The sequence below is a fragment of the Mus caroli genome, unplaced genomic scaffold (assembly GCF_978045245.1).
Source record: "Mus caroli unplaced genomic scaffold, Mus_caroli_1 scaffold_18, whole genome shotgun sequence".
Taxonomy (NCBI): Eukaryota; Metazoa; Chordata; class Mammalia; order Rodentia; family Muridae; genus Mus; species Mus caroli.
In genome coordinates, this window is record NW_028227273.1 from 6,210,458 (window position 1) to 6,228,956 (window position 18,499).

Genomic DNA, 18,499 nt, shown 5'->3' on the forward strand with positions numbered 1-18,499 from the left:
TCATGTTTGGAGTCTAGACGGCTATGCCTTCCCAGGGGTCACCTGGAATCCCAAGCACATTACAACTTCCTCGTGACTCTCATATGTATGTGGTCAGCCCTCTTTTGTCCCCTCTTTCCCTAAACACCTTAGAGCATCCTTCTAGACAGATGAATGCCTTTGGGAAAGGAATTACCATATCGCGTGATAATACAGCTTTAGGCACTTTGTGTGATCCCACTTAATCCCGCAAACCTAAATTTCTCAGACCTACTTAACTGATGAAGATAAAGCTAAAAGAGTAACAACCTTTCCAAAGCCATAGATTTGTAAGCAGCAGGCAGAGGATTCAAATTAAGTTTAGCTCTAGAGGACCTGTTCTTGTAGAAGAATTGTTCTCCCCACTACACATCCTTCTTCAGGGTCTCTGTGTGCTTCTTCCAGTCAGCACAGCCTGTTAACACACTTGTAGGACAGAGGTCTATATACACTAACACTTAAGAGACAACAGCTTCCTTGTGTTCTCAAGTACAGAAATACTAGCACAGGGCAACACTGGATCGCAGAGGCCCCAGCTGCTACAGACTTCAGCAGCCACCACTACCACTCACCATGCAGGAATTAAGGTAATAAAGACATAAGTTTTGAGCGATATGAGATATTCCATTGATTTTTCTCAGCTACCACCTCAATTATGTACATGTTTGCTGCTAACAAAATGTTTAAAAACTAGCCTTTCTATGAAAATGCCCTTGAACTGGTCACATGCCGCCTGCCTGTCACTCTAGCACCAGGCAGGCTCAGTCGAGACTGAGCTCCATGCAAAGATCTTCTCTCAAACAGCAAAGAGAAAAGGGAAACACCTCCCAGTGGAGGCATCAACAGCGAGCACCCGCCCTCTGGACTCAGGTACCAGACGCAGGGAGAAATGGGCACTGGAGGGCCAGAGCTTCAAGGGGCCTCTAAGTGAAGCCAGCTGCGCAGCTCCTCAGCACACACGGGGGATGCTACTGAGCTTACCTTGTTTTTCTTGCCTCGAGGTTCACTTAGTGCTAGCTCATCTTGAAGGAGTTCCACCCTCTTGGCAAGCTGCAGATTTCGAAATGTCAAACTGTCCATTTCCTGCTGCAGTTTCCTCAAGGACTGGTCCTTCATTTTCAGTTGTTCCTACATCAAAGTCAAATGGTTTCTCACACACACAGTTTTTCTTTTTCAAGTCTTCGTTCCACCAACATAAAACTAAACACCCTTGCTTCAGGGAAGGTAAGTTATATGTTTATCATTCCCGTTATGTTTTTAGCTATTTTGCATACACAAAAAATATCTCCCAGCCAATCAAATAAAATAAGAAAAAAATATATTTTTTTTTCATAGCAGACCGTTAGCAACTTATAGCAAAATATCTGCAAGCCTGTGTTAAGTCTGTGAGAGCGAGCAGATGAGCCACGGGTTACAAATGTGGATGTTTCTCGGGAATCCCAGACTTACTAACAATACGTCTCAGTGACCAAGAAGTGCAGAATCGATTTATATTCCTTTGTCTGTAAATCCTCTCTGAATTTAATTGAAATCTTATCTCCCTCCTCACCCCCTTTCTTTGTGGCATGCAGTGGACAGAACCTAACCTGGCCTCCGAGGACGCCTGCCGGGCTACACCCCCAGCCCACCAGCCCCCAGGTCTTCTCCGCACACTCAGTCACCTCAGACTCTGCTCTGTCAGCACTTTCAGACTCTGCTCCTCAGCAGCTCACTTTCAAGCTCATGCAAACAGACTCAAAACTCTAACCATCCTAAAAATCTCAACAATATCCTCTCCACTGCCTGCCTGCCACTATGTACAAAGGGCTAAAACAGAAGCTGCTGAGCAGTGGTGGTGCACATCTTCAATCCCAGCGCTCAGGAGGCTGAGGCAAGCAGATCGCTGAGAGTCCCCATCACGTGACCTAGTGAGTAGAAGTCTCTGTTTCTTTTCCACTGGCTACCAGGAAACCCTTAATTTTTACTTGAAGGTTGAAAGTACACATAGGTCCAGCTCAAGTACCAACTATCATCAAACCTCAAATAAAAGTAAGTCCAATCAATGATATTCGCCCCCAGCAGCTCACTCAGGTGCAAACGCAATGACATCAACCAGAGGACACCCTAACGCTTGCGTCTAGCTGGCTGTCAAACTTGCCAGCAGTACCATAATGACAGCAACCTCAGAATGAACAAGGTGAGAGGTCATTTCTTTACACTGTTGCTATGAGCTACCACCAGTTGAATGATGCTCCAAACGTGCTACCCACTCAGTAGCTTCAAAAGAGCTCTGTGCCAACATCTACCCCAGCTTCTGCAACAGGAATGATAACACTATTCATCCCTATAGAGTTGTTGGAAACAAGAAGATAACGGGTGTAGTAATGTGCTCTGTACAGAGACTGGACGTGGTGATGCTCAAAGAGAAAAGTCAGTATCTCAGGACCATGACCATAGCCATCCACACAGTCCAACCAACACAGAGCTATCTGCAAGACCAGAGTCAGGACCATGACCATAGCCATCGACAGTCCAACCAACGCAGAGCTATCTGCAAGACCAGCGTCAGGACCATGACCATAGCCATCCACACAGTCCAACCAACACAGAGCTATCTACAAGACCAGCGTCAGGACCATGACCATAGCCATCCACACAGTCCAACCAACACAGAGCTATCTGCAAGACCAGCGTCAGGACCATGACCATAGCCATCCACACAGTCCAACCAACACAGAGCTATCTGCAAGACCAGCGTCAGGACCATGACCATAGCCATCCACAGTCCAACCAACGCAGAGCTATCTGCAAGACCAAGGTCAGGACCATGACCATAGCCATCAACATGTCCAACCAACGCAGAGCTATCTGCAAGACCAGCGTCAGGACCATGACCATAGCCATCCACACAGTCCAACCAACACAGAGCTATCTGCAAGACCAGCGTCAGGACCATGACCATAGCCATCCACACAGCCCAACCAACACAGAGCTATCTGCAAGACCAGCGTCAGGACCATGACCATAGCCATCCACACAGTCCAACCAACACAGAGCTATCTGCAAGACCAGCGTCAGGACCATGACCATAGCCATCCACACAGTCCAACCAACACAGAGCTATCTGCAAGACCAGCGTCAGGACCATGACCATAGCCATCCACACAGTCCAACCAACACAGAGCTATCTGCAAGACCAGCGTCAGGACCATGACCATAGCCATCCACACAGTCCAACCAACACAGAGCTATCTGCAAGACCAGCGTCAGGACCATGACCATAGCCATCCACACAGTCCAACCAACACAGAGCTATCTGCAAGACCAGCGTCAGGACCATGACCATAGCCATCCACACAGTCCAACCAACACAGAGCTATCTGCAAGACCAGCGTCAGGACCATGACCATAGCCATCCACAGTCCAACCAAAGCAGAGCTATCTGCAAGACCAGCGTCAGGACCATGACCATAGCCATCCACACAGTCCAACCAACACAGAGCTATCTGCAAGACCAGCGTCAGGACCATGACCATAGCCATCCACAGTCCAACCAACGCAGAGCTATCTGCAAGACCAGCGTCAGGACCATGACCATAGCCATCCACACAGTCCAACCAACACAGAGCTATCTGCAAGACCAGGGTCAGGAGTTGACCATAGCCATCCACACAGTCCAACCAACGCAGAGCTATCTGCAAGACCAGCGTCAGGACCATGACCATAGCCATCCACACAGTCCAACCAACGCAGAGCTATCTGCAAGACCAGCGTCAGGACCATGACCATAGCCATCCACACAGCCCAACCAACACAGAGCTATCTGCAAGACCAGCGTCAGGACCATGACCATAGCCATCCACACAGTCCAACCAACACAGAGCTATCTGCAAGACCAGCGTCAGGACCATGACCATAGCCATCCACACAGTCCAACCAACACAGAGCTATCTGCAAGACCAGCGTCAGGACCATGACCATAGCCATCCACACAGTCCAACCAACACAGAGCTATCTGCAAGACCAGCGTCAGGACCATGACCATAGCCATCCACAGTCCAACCAAAGCAGAGCTATCTGCAAGACCAGCGTCAGGACCATGACCATAGCCATCCACACAGTCCAACCAACACAGAGCTATCTGCAAGACCAGCGTCAGGACCATGACCATAGCCATCCACAGTCCAACCAACGCAGAGCTATCTGCAAGACCAGCGTCAGGACCATGACCATAGCCATCCACACAGTCCAACCAACACACAGCTATCTGCAAGACCAGGGTCAGGAGTTGACCATAGCCATCCACACAGTCCAACCAACGCAGAGCTATCTGCAAGACCAGCGTCAGGACCATGACCATAGCCATCCACACAGTCCAACCAACGCAGAGCTATCTGCAAGACCAGCGTCAGGACCATGACCATAGCCATCCACACAGTCCAACCAACACAGAGCTATCTGCAAGACCAGCGTCAGGACCATGACCATAGCCATCCACAGTCCAACCAACGCAGAGCTATCTGCAAGACCAAGGTCAGGACCATGACCATAGCCATCAACACAGTCCAACCAACACAGAGCTATCTGCAAGACCAGCGTCAGGACCATGACCATAGCCATCCACACAGTCCAACCAACACAGAGCTATCTGCAAGACCAGCGTCAGGACCATGACCATAGCCATCCACACAGCCCAACCAACACAGAGCTATCTGCAAGACCAGCGTCAGGACCATGACCATAGCCATCCACACAGTCCAACCAACACAGAGCTATCTGCAAGACCAGTCAGGACCATGACCATAGCCATCCACACAGTCCAACCAACACAGAGCTATCTGCAAGACCAGCGTCAGGACCATGACCATAGCCATCCACACAGTCCAACCAACACAGAGCTATCTGCAAGACCAGCGTCAGGACCATGACCATAGCCATCCACACAGTCCAACCAACACAGAGCTATCTGCAAGACCAGTGTCAGGACCATGACCATAGCCATCCACACAGTCCAACCAACACAGAGCTATCTGCAAGACCAGCGTCAGGACCATGACCATAGCCATCCACACAGTCCAACCAACACAGAGCTATCTGCAAGACCAGCGTCAGGACCATGACCATAGCCATCCACAGTCCAACCAAAGCAGAGCTATCTGCAAGACCAGCGTCAGGACCATGACCATAGCCATCCACACAGTCCAACCAACACAGAGCTATCTGCAAGACCAGCGTCAGGACCATGACCATAGCCATCCACACAGTCCAACCAACGCAGAGCTATCTGCAAGACCAGCGTCAGGACCATGACCATAGCCATCCACACAGTCCAACCAACGCAGAGCTATCTGCAAGACCAGCGTCAGGACCATGACCATAGCCATCCACACAGTCCAACCAACGCAGAGCTATCTGCAAGACCAGCGTCAGGACCATGACCATAGCCATCCACACAGTCCAACCAACACAGAGCTATCTGCAAGACCAGCGTCAGGAGTTGACCATAGCCATCCACACAGTCCAACCAACACAGAGCTATCTGCAAGACCAGCGTCAGGACCATGACCATAGCCATCCACACAGTCCAACCAACACAGAGCTATCTGCAAGACCAGCGTCAGGACCATGACCATAGCCATCCACACAGCCCAACCAACACAGAGCTATGTGCAAGACCAGCGTCAGGACCATGACCATAGCCATCCACACAGTCCAACCAACACAGAGCTATCTGCAAGACCAGCGTCAGGAGTTGACCATAGCCATCCACACAGTCCAACCAACACAGAGCTATCTGCAAGACCAGCGTCAGGACCATGACCATAGCCATCCACACAGTCCAACCAACACAGAGCTATCTGCAAGACCAGCGTCAGGACCATGACCATAGCCATCCACACAGTCCAACCAACCAGAGCTATCTGCAAGACCAGCGTCAGGAGTTGCCACACAGAGCAGGCCACTTGGAGACCGCTTCCTCAGTCGTAGGTTTTAAGCATCAGGAGTCAGTGATCACTTCTTCAAAGGTTTCAGGAAAGATCCAGATCCTACAATTAACCTATCCATTCAAAACCAAGCCAGCATTTATTATACGCCAGACGGATGGGGCAGAGATCAATCCTTCCTTATCCCATTACACCTCAGTTAATGAACGGGAGCTGACGGTGAGCGTACCCCTCAGTGTGCACATCAGCACAGGTCATCACTGCAAGCTAAAGGCAAGAGTAAATGAGCCACAGGAGTCACACATTTGTACTCATTCATAGGGCCAGACTGCTGAGCACTGGGCGTGCAAACACAAACATCAGAGGGCTGCCTGGAACGGCAGACAAAAGGCTGGGTCATCCAGACAGATCTGACTCCACAAAGGAGGCCTCGACCTACAGAAGAAACGCATTACATAAACTCAGTCTTTTTCTACATTTTTTTTTTGCTGAGGGAACATATAATACGCATCTGTAAGCACGAAGGAATGTTAGACACAGAGAACAATTCTACCATTCCTATCCCTAGTAAATCAGTGTCAAGAACGTGGGACTTTACCCCCTAAACCACCTACTTCCCCAGACATAGCAACCTTTGCAACTCCAGGTCCCCGCGGTGCGTACCTTCAGAGCAGCAGAGCTGGCCTGCTCATCCACGACACCTTTCTTCAGAACCTGATTCTGAGCTCGAAGCTGAAAACAGAAAGCAGTCATTACCTTTAAAATGGAGTAACCACTTACAGCCAAAAAAAAAAAAAAACCAAACCAAAACAAAACAAAATAAAAAACCGAAAATCGCAGTTACTTCGTAACGAAAACTTTACATTGAATAACTAAATATCTTCTTGCCTTATATATACATTCCTCTGTGTGTGTGTATGTGTGTGTGTGTGTGTGTGTGTGTGTGTGTACATGAACACACACACACTTGCTTGTGCGAAAACAAGCACTATTTACCCCAAAGGGGGGAACAGATTTAATAAACTTGTCAAATGGAACACAGAAGATAAGTCCTCCAGTGACATATAAACCTAGTCACTAGCAAATGTGTATTCCCTGGGCTGGAGCCCAGTGGCAGGCAGAGCACTTGCCTGAGGTTCTCAGGGTTTATTAAAAAGATAAATAAGTAAATAATAAAACCCAGGTCTCCTGGCTTTGAGTATATCATTCTTTATATGGATTCATATTCTTTATAGCCATGGTCCTGAATTTAAAATGATACAATAGAAGAGAAAATGTGGGGCTGGAGAGATGGCCCAATGGTTAAAGCACTGGCTGCTCTTCCAGAGGACCTGAGTTCAAGTTCCAGCAACCAAGGTCTGGACCCCACTCTCCACGCATCTAGCATCCTCTTCCGGCCTCTACGGTTACTGTATACATGAGTCTTCATGCCACAGACACATACATGCAGGCAAATTCTCATACACATAAAATAAGTCCACATAAAGTAAAATCTCAACATAAAAAGAGAAAATGCCATTTTCTTGAACTTACGGGACAGTTTCATTAGACACAAGTGAACAAAAGACAGAACAAGATGTAAGCAGAGAGTAGAGCGAGAAAAGACTCATCGGACCTGGCACCCAACAGTAGACAGATAACCACCATCATCGCAGGAATGCCTCAGGGATAGCAGACCTTTATCAGCCATCAGCCGAAGCACGTTCAGTTATAAAATAACAGTAGCTCTAAACCCCCTCTACACACACACACACACACACACACACACACACACACACACACAAATACTATCCACTTGCATTGCATCCCAGGTGCCTTCTGTGTGTGACAATGCTCAGAGTCCTCACCTCCACTTTAGAGATGAGGACATCGAGGCACAGAACCGCAATGGAATGCTGAGACTAGGAGCCCAGCAGTTTTTACTGTTGTTACAATGCCAGCTAAACAATGCCAGCTTCTGTTTGAAGTTCTGAGATAAAAGTGGGCTGGTAAAAATGGACCTTCTCCTTGCAAAATGAATTTGAGCTTCTTCCCCATAGTTATTTTTTAAAATATATGTATAACTACATTGTGTGTGTGTGTGTGTCTGTCTGTCTGTCTCTTGTGTTACAAGAGTCTTTCTACTATGTATGTCCCAGGGATAGAAACCAGGTCCTTGGGCTTGTCAGCAAGCCCAGTTGTCGTTACTTGCTGGGCCATCTTGCTGGCCCTGTCATGTTAAATATCAGATAAAAAATAAAACCAGTGGTAAATGTTTACTTATATCTGTAGCTGTATAGCCACTACTGCCTGGTTCTAGAGGATAAAACCCATAGGTTTTCTTTTCTTCTTCTTCTTCTTCCATGGTAAGAAGTAAGTATTCTCTGTGAAAAAGACTGCAGCACAGGTAAGTGTGAGCATATGAATCAGATATGGCTGAAGCAAGGGGCTGACAGGCTAACACCCTAGAGCTCAACACAGACGCTGAATGACTAGGTTCTCCTCTGAGAAACTGAAATGGGATCATTTTTATCGATGAGCTTGAAAATAAAATCTATTTCACCAGGTATTCCGGGTTCACGGATGCCATAACCTGAACGGTCACGGATGGAAGCTCACAAGATCTATGGCAACTTGGGCTGCACAGAAAGTTTGAGGCCAGACTAGACTACAGGAAACCTTGCCTCAACTCTGCATAGCTCAGATCTATCTCCTGAGAAAGGAGAACAGAAGTGACAATTTTCTGTGCCCCCGAAAAAAGTGGGAACATTGAATGCTAAATCTTCATGGGATATTTAAAACAAAACAGGAAGTTTACAATGAGAACGGAGAGACAAGCATCTTTGGCTTCTCCCGTTAGGAAGTGAGAAGTCACAGCTCAGAGCTACAACAGGAAGCAAATCTCAATCCATGCCCCACCATTTGCGAGGCAATATGGACGGGGTCTTCACTTAGACTTCTGAGCTACAGTAGCACGGTCTGCAACATGGGCAAACATCTCCCCTATGCCCTTCTTTCCAAGGACACAATAAGAACCAGATAAGAAACCTACAACAGAACACAGAAAGATACAGTGTCCCACAGATGGGAGCAGAGACCTCAGCATCAGAATGGACTTAAAGAGCCCGTTCTTTAAGGTGTGTTTGTTAGTTTACACATGCATGGCATTGTTCTGAATCAGTGGATCTCAGCCTTCCTAATGCCTCGACACTCTTTAATTCAGTTCCTCATGTTGTGATGACCCCAACCGTAAGATTATTTTCATTGCTACTTCATAACTGTAACTTTGCTAGTGTTGTGAATTGTAATGTAAATATCTGTGCTTTTGATGGTCTAGGTGACCCTGAGGAAGAGTCAAGAAAACGCTGAGAACCATGGATCTGAAGAATATGAGAAAGACAAGGGAGTAAACATCTGGCTATTATTTAAATACAATTTACAGTTTGCCAGAGGTAGTAGCTCACACTGAGAAGCCCAACACTACAAGGTTAAGGCAAGAAGACCGCCGTGAGTTTGAGGCCCGTCTGTTGTATAATAGTGAGTTCAAAACCAACCTCAGTGAGCTACAGGGTGAGACCTTATCTCAAAAACAGAATCTTAAGACTGGACAGATGTCATGAGATCAGGAACGAGTTCAGATCCCAATGCCCAGACACACCTGTCACCCCAATTCTAAGGGAGGGCCAAAGGGGGGTGGATGTGGCTTCCTGGTTTCCGTTCAGCTGAGGAAATGTAAGCCTTACGTTCAGGGGGCAACACTGTCTCCAAGGGTAAGAGGAGAGGCCTATGACCGATGTCCTACTGTGGCCTCCATGCCAGCACCTGCTCACACATGTGTGCTGATACGCACATATACAGATAGACAGATATGTATGTCCTAAAATATAAATCATTTAAAAGAAAACATAAAGTATTTTAAGGTGATTTAGGGATATACTTTATTGCTGTTTTTTTGTTTGTTTGTTTGTTTGTTTGTTTTACATGTAGGCATGACTTTCTTAAGAGGATGGAGAGGTGACTCAGCAGCTGCTGCTCTTCCTGCTCCTCCAGAGGACCCAAGTTCGATTCCCAGGACCCATGTCATGTGAGAGTCATAGCCACCTATAACTCCAATTCCCAGAGGATCTGATGCCTGCTGGCTTCCAAGGGTACCCAGATATAACAAAATTCAAGCATTCACTCACATAGACAAATACATAAGATGTTTAGAAATAAAAGTATTAAAAATCCAATTTTTTAAGGGCTTGGTAAACAAAGGGATGAAATCTGAATGCCTGCGAGCTGATTCAAGGTTGTGTTGAAATGCAGCCATACTTTTTATTTATGTACCACATGAAGTGAAAGAGATGGGCAATTGCAACAGAACCTTATAGCATCTTAGGACTAAATTATTTACTATATATATAGCTCCTTACAGAAAAGTCTGCTGACCTCTGCTCTAAAAGTCCAAGGAAGAGCACTATTTGCATATTGACTTTCATCACGTAGCTTTCTACTTTCTAAGCAATAAACACTCTTGAGGACAGTGCTGCCCATCTACAAGGATGGAAACTTACAAACCAGGCAGCTAGAAGATAGAGTAGCATGTAGTTCAGGCTGGCCTGGAACTCGTTTATGACTGAACATGGCCTCGAACTCCTGATCCTCCAGCCTCTGCCTCCAAGCCCTGGGATCAGCACAGCCACTTCCGTCTTTAGGATGACTCTGACCCCTGTTCTGACTGTGGTCTAGCATATCTTCTCTCCGTGGGATTTGTAAGCTCCTAGCGACTGCCTTAAAGTCTATCGGGCTGCACCTCTACTCATGACTTCCTGTTCCACCAGAACGGCAGAAAAAGATTAAAATATAGTAGTACAATCTGATCGTCCATTTCTAAGGTGTAGTGAAGAACAAAAAAAACCTGGGTTTTCCTGACAACTCAAAGCATAGCTTCTGTGAACCTAGTCAACAAAATTCCCATTAGAAATCTGTATCTAGAAGGCCCGTGAGGACAGGTGGTGCGACACTGCTGGCACTGGGCACTCTCCTGCTCACCAGCACCTTGGCTGCCAGTGCTGCTCCATGATCCAGCACCCTGACACCCATGCTCAGCCTGGTCCTTCAGATGCAGCTGGAGAGGAGGAAGCTGCAGCTGTTTGTTAGTTACATGATTGCCACCAGACACTGACACTTGCGGCAAACAGGTAGAGACTCATTCATGTTGATGCGACTGAGAAGCAACTGCCCTGGGGTCTCTATTACACAGAAAACGACTCTAACGGCAGCACAGCCTGTTCTGAGCAGCAGCGGTTCTTCTGTGCCATCCATGACAAAAGATCAAGGCCATGGATAGAGATAAATGTTTAGCTAATTATTCAAATAAAAATAACAAACCTAGGGCGTCTAAATGTAAGAGCCTAACGTCACTTACACAGGCCTTGTCCAGGATACATCTCCATGTCCTGCCGTGTATTATGAGCCCTCAAGAGCCTGGGGCCTAACTCTGCCAACCAGCCTCAGCTCTCAATCAGGCCTAAGACAGAGATGCTTCTCTGGGGCAGTAAACCAGCTACGTTCCCCTCACGTCTCTCCAGCGGTCTCCGTTAGGATCACAGGCCCAAGACCAGGGTGAGTGACTTCCCAACCGAACCGGCTGTAAGACTCTGAGGGAAGGAGAAAGAACCCTCCTCCCATCCCTTCACACACCCTCTTCCCATCCAACCCCAACTGCCATCGGCGTCAGAACCATTCTTACATGTCTACTTTCATGAAGTAAACGTGCTGACATTTACACACGTTTACAACCCTATAAAACGAACATGAAATATACAGCTTTTCCTCGTCACCAAACACTGTGTGTAAGGAGACAACCTTAAACCTCACCGTAACCTCGATTCAGTTTCTGCATATACGCTGTCTTCAGGTTCTAACTGCAGTGTCCGGCCGGTTCTGAAACATTCTAACCTGATACCGGTATCTGCTGGTCTTTCTCTCAGACAGTTCTACCACAGGAAGTGGGGACAGGGGGCAGGCTACAGACTGCGGACCACTGAGTAGCAGGGGTTATTTTGCCCCTGATAAAGGGAAAGCCTTCTCTCAGGCATGCCTTCAGATAGAACCCTTTCTTCTGGCCCTGTCTTCATGAAAGAAAATTGGCTAAGGCAAAAGTCCTACCCACAAGGCTTCCTTCCCCTCAGCGACTAGAAGAAAAGTCAGCTCAGCCAGAGGAGAACAGTCGGCCAGACCTTGTCTTCAAAGAACAGTTCGCAACCTGTGGGTCTCAACCCCTTCGGGGGGGGGGGGGTCACATAATCCTGCATATCAGATATTTATATTATGATTCATAACAGTAGCAACATTAGTTATGAAGTAGTGATGGGATAATTTTATGGCTGGGGTCACCATGACATGAGGGACGAGATCTACTATTCCAGAACATTTGGTCTTCAGACAGCTAGGAAGGCAGCTTGGAAGAAAATTCCAGGCCTCACCCTGGACCTACGAGACCAGAACCTGAAGGTTAGAGAGGTCTGCTGACTTACTCAGACACACAGGAGACACTAAGCCAGGGTCTCAAATGAGCACTGACCAACAGGGTAGCCATGAACCACATGCAACTTTTCTAATTCTTCAAGATTAAATAAAATGTAAAGTTCACTTCCTCAGCCTGGCTGGCTTCATTCTTTAGTGCTATTCTTCCGTTCATGGGACCAGTGAGGTGGCTCAGTTAGTAAGGGCACTTGTCACCAAAACTGAAAACCCAAACTCCATCTGAGAACCCCGCGTGGTCAAGGGAGAAAACACTGAAACCTCCACATGGTGGCACATGCATGTGTATCCGTGCGCACGTGCATGTACATACACACTGACACATACATATAATAATTAACTTCCACACATGGCTGCCCTACTGAATAGCAAAGAAAAAAGAAGACCGCCCTTGTAATGCAGTCTTACCAGCAGCATTGAACATAGACCAGTCCCACTTTGGCTACTGAAATCCACACATCAGGAATAAAGACAACTGGCTCTCACTCTCATGCCATCTAGACCAGGCCTACTTCTCTTAGCTGGTAAGTTATCAGACCCCCTGCAAAGCAACCTGACCCAAACTGGCCTTTCCCCAAGTGGCTCTGAAAACTTCTCAAAGGCCATCCATCTTCATAAGTAGATGTTTTCATTGCCAAGTAAACTGCTAGGAAAATAAGAATATCTGGCTTCCCTTCCCTACTGGTTCTTAAGACCACAAAGAGAGCCCTAGAAAGACTCTCTCTCTGAACAAAGGCTACTTTACTGATAACATTCTTTGAAAGACGATCCTCGGAGTTTATCACAAGCTCGGGTTTAGATATTAACTATCCCCCTAAGGGTCCATATATAAAAGCTGATGTCTAAAGTAGCCCTGGTTTGTTTGCCTTTGGTTGCAGTTGTTGTTGTGTTTCAATTTTGGTTTTCCGTTTGCTTGTTTGTTTGTTTTGTTCTTATGGGGGTGTGTGAGAGATCCCCAGGACACTAGGGACGTGGGGTTCTTCCTCCGGCCATGGTCCTGGAGTGAGAAAAAAAAGTTTACGGGGAGGAACTCAAAACCCCAACCACTGCTGGGGAGCTACTGGCCGTTGATAACTGTCATGGCGGGGAGGTCGGGGGCAGTGGGGTGGGGAGAGTTGATTTTTTTCTGGGCTGTGGATCCTGGTAGGCTGCTGGGGCTCTAATGAATGGTCTAGCACCATGTGCATGCAGGCAGCTAACTGGACTCAGTGAGGACTCAAAAGAAAACGTGAAGCTGCAAGGGGGGTATGTTGTGTGGTCAGGGGAAGAAGAACAAGGAAGTGGGGTGAATATGATCTAGACACACTGCATACATGTATGAAATCATCAATGAATACAAAATATTTTAAAGCTGAGAGTGGTGGCGCACACCTTTAATCCCAGCACTCGGGAGGCAAGGCAGGAGCATCTCTGAGTTCGAGGCTAGTCTGGTCTACAGAGTGAGTTCCAGGACAGCCAGGTCTACACAGAAAAAAATATATATATACTGTCTTGAAAAACCAATAATAATAATAATTACTTAATTAAAGTTTTAAAATATCTGCTGCAATTTCCTGCATCTTTGTTATTGAGAACTTTACCATACCCCGATCTCTCTGAATACTCCCATAGTTTACTGTCTGTGTTCATTTCGATGCTAGTCCAAAATTAATGTCATTCTTGGGGGAAGAGAGCAAAACTTCTCAGGGAAAAAAATATCTGACCACGTTATCTAGTAAGGAAAGGCCCTTCCCGAAACACAGGATGAGGTCTCTCTGAAGGGGATTAGGAGGAATGCAAACGTTCCTAGTTCAGGACCCGTGCCTGCTTCTCTCCTTCTATATATTAACAGGAAATCTTCCCCCCCCCCCCCCCAGCATCCTAAATAAGGTGGAAGAACAATGCAAGCGCCCTTCAGGATCAGCCCAGTATCTGTGCACCAGGGAAGGGAATTAACAGGTGAAACACCTCTTCCACGGCACGAGGCTATCAAGGGGAGGGACCTAATCTAGAAACTGCTTTACAGTACAGCTGACAGGAAATAAAACAACATCAAGTTCTTGGCCAGTGTGTCTGTCTGTGTATGTGTGAACATGCAACTGAGCGAACATGGCGTGTGTGAGCATGCTTGTGTGTGTGTGAGAGAGAGAGAGAGCACACGTGTGTGTGTGTGTGTGTATGTGTGTAAGCACGTGTGTGTGAGCACGAGTGTGTGTGTGCGTGAGTGCGTGCGAGAGAGAGCACACGTGTGTGAGTGTGTGTGTGAGCACAAGTGTGAGTGTGTGTGTGTGTGTGTGTGTGGTGTGTGTTTGAGACTTGGTCTTACGTTATAGCATAGGCTGGCCTGGAATTCTCTATGTAGCCAAAGCTAGTCTACATAGAGAACTCACAGCAACCCCCCTGGCCCTCACCCAGCCTTTTTGTTTCTATGGTTTCTATGTTCAGAAATGTCTGTGACAGTGGACACGAAAGAATGAGAAATGGTCTGGCCCAACAGGGGAGATGACCCCAAGTCCAGCAGAGCAGACCGCCTTAGCACATCATTCCTACAGGTGTTCTCTACAGCCGTACCCTCATTAACTCTCCAAGGTCACCTGTACAGAATATTTTAAGGAACTAATCTTTGCCCCCATTTTTAGCAAGTTTAACTCCATTAAAATTTTTTCATCAAGTATTCTCAACATCAACTCAAGCGAACATAGGAAACATGCAACTTTCACGTGTTCTGCATCCCTAAATTCCAAGTCTACATCTTTAAAGCACCACTTTGCTCCCACTTGACCTTGCTTGGTTAATGGCAAGCACAATCCTTCACCTCAGAACTTTGTCAAACTCTGTGTCTTCCCTTAATTACCAAGTCCTGGACAGACCTGAGGACAAACAGTTTATACACTGTTCATAGCTTTCCTGAGCCCAGTGCTATGAACGAAGCAGGCTCTCAAAACCGGTAAGCTAAAAATCGTATTGTTAAACCAAAAGTCCTGAATGTAGCCTCTCCTCTCCATTCCAGTCACCAACTTTACTTAAGCCTACATTTTCTTCCCAGTGTGGTCCAACAACCTAACATCTCTATTCCTTCCTATCTACCATATGGTTACCAATTTCCTTCCAAAGAGTAATATTACTCCCTCAGTAAAAGAGACCTTTGGAAGCTGACAAGATGGTTCAACCATTAATGGCACTTGACACCAAACCTGACGATTTCAGTACAGTTCCTGGAACCTACATGGTGGAGGAGAAGAAGAAAAGAAGAAAAGAAGAAAAAGGAAGAAGAAGGAAGAAGAAGAAGAAGAAGAAGAAGAAGAAGAAGAAGAAGAAGAAGAAGAAGAAGAAGAAGATCAACCCCCAAAAAGCTGTCTCCTCCTCCTCCTCGCCATCACATCACCCCACCCCCCCACCCACACACATACACACACAGACACACACATACACACACATTAATAAATAGATGGATAGATAGACGGGTGGACAGACGGGTGGATGGACAGATGGATGGTTGGGTTTCTTCCACCTTCCCATTGCAAACATCTTATCTGAAATCCACAGCCCTCGTGATCTAGCCCACTCTCCCTTCACCACACTCTGCCTGCCATGTATCTTAAGATGTTTTCATGACAGCAAACATAAGCTAACCAATTTACATGGAAAGCTACCACTCTCTTCATCCCCCTTGGGTAAGAAACTTCACCCTTCCCCAGTGACCTCTCCTCTGCGCTACACTGACCATCACTTGCTACACTGTAACATAATTACAGGCCAGGCTAATTTAAGGGTCTATTAAAGGTGATTGTGCAGCTTGAGCTCCGGCTTTCTCAGCTGAGCCTGGCACACTGTTTGTGGGGTGCACATAATAACGTGAGCTTGTTGAACACATTTACAAACCCAAAAGAATAAAACCTTCCGATGTCTTTCATTACTTTAGGAGGTGAGATAATTATTCCAGCAACACGGCCACTGCTCTGAGCCCTTCTGGAACTCTACTCACTGGCCATTTGGAACCAAACTTTCAAAGTTGTTTACCTTCCAGAGATGGAAATCGGCCCCTTACTTTATATGCACGAAACATTTCCAACCAAAAATAGTAGTGGCAAATTTGGGCACTGCCATCCTCCACCCACCCTCCTTCGTCATATGGAACTGTTCCAAACTTCTGGCTCTTTCAAACACGGGAATCCTCCCCCGAAAGACAATGCGCTCTCTCAGACACCGAGCCACACAAGTCTATGAGGATTGCAAACGGAAATACAAAGGGAGTGGACAACGTGAGTGATAAGCAGAAAGCCATCAAGGCTCCCATCTGATGCTGAGGACTTGAGGGTGCACGCTTGGATGCCAGTTTCATTTCTTTATATTTCACTTTACCTTCCCAAATACAAGCTTAATAAAATCATAAAGGGGGATGTCGTACACTTGGGTTTTTTTTTTTTTCCAAATTAGAAAAAGGGCGAAATCTTTTCATTGCTTCTGTGAATGCCAAGATAACTGGAAATTAAACACGACTACCGAATCCTTTTCAAAGGTGTGAGACTCGGCTTTAATAACTTCATTAGAATATTCTTTCAGGCAGAAAACCCTACCCAGAAACTGCACCACCCTTGTCCAAGAAAAAGGTTTCACCATTGAAAGACTGACACTTCAGAAGGCCGGGTCCCTGTTTTGCATAATTCTGTATTTAAGGAGAACCTGCTGTGTGCACTGCCCCATTCCACGGAAGGAAGGTGCAAGAGAAAAAAGACATCAGCCCCACCACCCAAGCTGTCAAAATCAGTGGAGACAACATCTGTATTCTAAAGCACCCATCCCAATGAGGCCGTTTACCCTCCCAAACTGATGTGGTGGCAAATGAGTCGTTTTAACTTTAAAAGCATCTCCTCGGGAAAAGGAGATGGTGATTTCCCCCATCATCGGGCAAACTGAGGAAGCAGAGAGCATAGGGTGGTCCCTCATTCCTTCCTTCCCCTCACGCTAGCACCAAAAGCTGTGCCTTGGATTTTGTCATTCCATTTCTAAGCCTGCTGGTCCAGCGAGAAGGAAGACTCAAACTCCAGCTCCTTTCTGCAGAGACGCACACGGACCCAGACACCGCCCGGCCCTATCTCCATGGAGCTGCAGGTGGAGGCATCGTAATGGTGGAAGCAGGAGGTGGAGAGGAGAGGAGGAGCCCTCAGCATCCCCCCCACCATCCCAAATCTGCTGCCACAGCCAGCTGAGGCCTCCGGGCCAGGAACCCCTGTCTCCCCCACCCACGATGGGTACCTTCGAGTACTCCTGAGCCAGCTTCTGGTACTTCCCCTGCAACTCTGCGGAGGCCATGGCCTCCCCCGCCCCGTCCAGGCCTGACCGCCCGGGCTGCCGAGCCCCGCCCCCCGCCCCCAACCCCACTCTTGCTCCTCCCGGGCAGGGCTCAGCCAGCTTCTGCAGCGCCGCCGCCGCCGCCGCGCCTCCTCCTCCTCCACTTCCGGGTTTCCAGGCGGGAGGGAGGAGGAGCGGGACCAGGGGCGGGGCGACCACCGGGGGCGGGGCGACGTCTTGACATCACCGCCCCGCCCTCTGGTGCTCCGGTTCGCGCATGTGCGGCCTGGCAGACCCGCCTGTGCCGTGCTTTTGCCCCTCCTGAGACCCGGGACGCCATGTTGGGAGAGGCGTGAAGATGGCGACCCGTTTCCGGGCGAGCCAGAATCAAGCGGGAGGAGAATGAGTGCCTACGGAATGGATGGAACACCGAGGGGAGAGACAGAGGATGCAAGGAGAAGCGTTCTAAGAACACCAAGAATTCTGGCTACCCAGTCTCCTAGTTGCCATAGCAACCGCCTGGCGTCAGTCGCTTGCATCTTGGAAGCTTGTTTTCCGCCTTCTCATTCATTATCTGGATACCCAGACTTGTGCTACACTGTAAACTGTCCAACCTACCACATATTTATACCGTTTGCCCTTCTCCCCTTCTCAGATCAGAAAACCTTCATTGTCTTCTGTGTTTTGTTATTGACCTTTCTCTACTCAAATGCCACATGCCCGCCCCTGACCCTTATTCATCTATCAGAACATTTTAAGCCGTAAAAGAACATGAAGAA

At 47.5% G+C, this 18,499-nt stretch overlaps 1 protein-coding gene across 1 annotated transcript in view; it reads right to left on the bottom strand.

Moving 5' to 3' along the window:
• Positions 1–17,809, bottom strand: part of Ppp1r21 (protein phosphatase 1 regulatory subunit 21) — a 62,775-nt gene extending 44,966 nt beyond the window's left edge. Inside the window, exons 1-3 of the mRNA XM_021186002.3 lie at positions 17,685–17,809; positions 6,606–6,674; positions 1,000–1,146 (exon numbers count right to left, since the gene is read on the bottom strand). Of these exons, the coding sequence (XP_021041661.1) occupies positions 1,000–1,146; positions 6,606–6,674; positions 17,685–17,741 (273 nt within the window). The 5' untranslated portion in view covers positions 17,742–17,809. The remainder of the gene's footprint in view (positions 1–999; positions 1,147–6,605; positions 6,675–17,684) is intronic.
• Between the last annotated feature and the right edge of the window lie 690 nt (positions 17,810–18,499).